The sequence below is a fragment of the Rhea americana genome, unplaced genomic scaffold, assembly GCF_003343005.1.
Source record: "Rhea americana isolate MKP2758 unplaced genomic scaffold, rheAme1 scaffold_347, whole genome shotgun sequence".
NCBI classification, from domain to species: Eukaryota; Metazoa; Chordata; class Aves; order Rheiformes; family Rheidae; genus Rhea; species Rhea americana.
In genome coordinates, this window is record NW_028186476.1 from 619,732 (window position 1) to 621,138 (window position 1,407).

At 59.3% G+C, this 1,407-nt stretch overlaps 1 protein-coding gene across 1 annotated transcript in view; it reads right to left on the reverse strand.

Annotated features, from left to right (window-relative positions):
* Positions 1 to 5: 5 nt before the first annotated feature.
* The window catches only part of NF2 (NF2, moesin-ezrin-radixin like (MERLIN) tumor suppressor), a gene marked incomplete at its 5' end in the record, with an annotated part of 29,559 nt that continues 28,157 nt past the window's right edge, over positions 6 to 1,407 (reverse strand). The window contains one exon of the mRNA XM_085311670.1: positions 6 to 658. Within this exon, the coding sequence (XP_085167796.1) occupies positions 608 to 658 (51 nt within the window). The remainder of the gene's footprint in view (positions 659 to 1,407) is intronic.

A 1,407-nucleotide genomic window follows, 5' to 3' on the forward strand; every position in this document is an offset into this window, starting at 1 on the left:
CCCCCTAGAGCTTTGAATTTTTATTAAAACCAAGGCAAAAAACATGTTTTCTGGAGTATAACAATCCCTGGAAATAGAAAAAGGCTCCGAACGCACCTGAACTGCAGCGGCAGGGTGATACAAGGCAGTGAGTGTTCAAACAAGCCAGCTAGGGGCTGCGACATGCCAACTGGTGGGCTACAGTGCCGAGCACCGGCACGCTGGATCCGGCAGCTGCCACGGGGGCTTCACCTCGGTGCCGGCCGCCGCTTCAACTGCAGCCCTGAGTCCCCTCCCCGGCACCAGCTGGTCAGCTTTTTGCTGTCCCCTGGGACTCACAGAGCAAGGAGGAAGAGGAGGCCACTGTAAGGAGGAAGATGTGACTGGTTTCATCCACCTTCTTCCTCCTCTTGCCTAAAGGGAAGCACCGGGAGCCCCGGCCGGCCAAGCCCAGGGGACTCGGCAAAAAAACACGCAAGAAAAAAAAATCCAGGAGAGGCAGGGAAATGAGGAGGAACCTGCAGATGCCCAGGGCTGGTAGGTGGGCCTGGAGCTGGTGCCAGTCGCACTGAGTCTGTGGGTGGCCAGTGCGCAGCCCCAGGTGCACGGCAGCAGCAGCGTGGGCATCCTAGAGCTCCTCGAAGAAGGCCACACGGGACTGGGTGCTCTGCAGGGTGAGCTGCAAGAGAGCAGAGGGGTAGCTGAGGGGGCACCCAGCACCCGCCAGCAGCAGGGAGCCCACCTGGGTGGCACAGGCTGCTGGGCACGCCAGGAACCAGGCAGAGCCTGCCAGGATGCCTGCCTGCTGCCACTGGGACCCCAGCGATCCCCGGGGGGACATCCCCTATGATCCTTTGCCTTTGAGGGAGGAACGCTGGTGCTCCTGGCTCCATGTAGCGCTGCATGGATAAACCTATCCAGGACTCGTGGGATCTCCGGTCGCCCTCCGCTTCCGCCTTCCCCCGTTGCATCGGAGGAGCAACGCACAAAACAGGCTGGAAGAGCGCGAGTAGCAGACTCGAGGCCAGGCACTGGGATATGCCCAAGGAGCCGATCCCACCTGGATCAACTGGGACCAGGGCTGAAAGCCCCAGCGCACAGAGAATGCCCTGACATGAGCCGCGCTCCTCTGTGGCGACGCAGGAGGCTCCTGCCAAGCCTCTTGCATTGAAATGCCTTAGACTTCACCTGCCCTGGTACGCTATGGTTTAAGCCCCGTGCAGGAGCTGCAAAGCTGCTTCCTATGGCCCCAGCTTTCTCCCATGTCCCCTCCTTGGGAATTCCCACGCAGCTCCCATTCTCTTCCAGAAAATCCACAGCATGGGAAGTTTCTGCAGGGCCTCAAGCTGAGTGTGAGAAGCAGGACCTGAGCGAGCACTGCGGGAAGCACAAAGCACCCATATTTTCCTCTTTTTTTTTTTTTTTTTT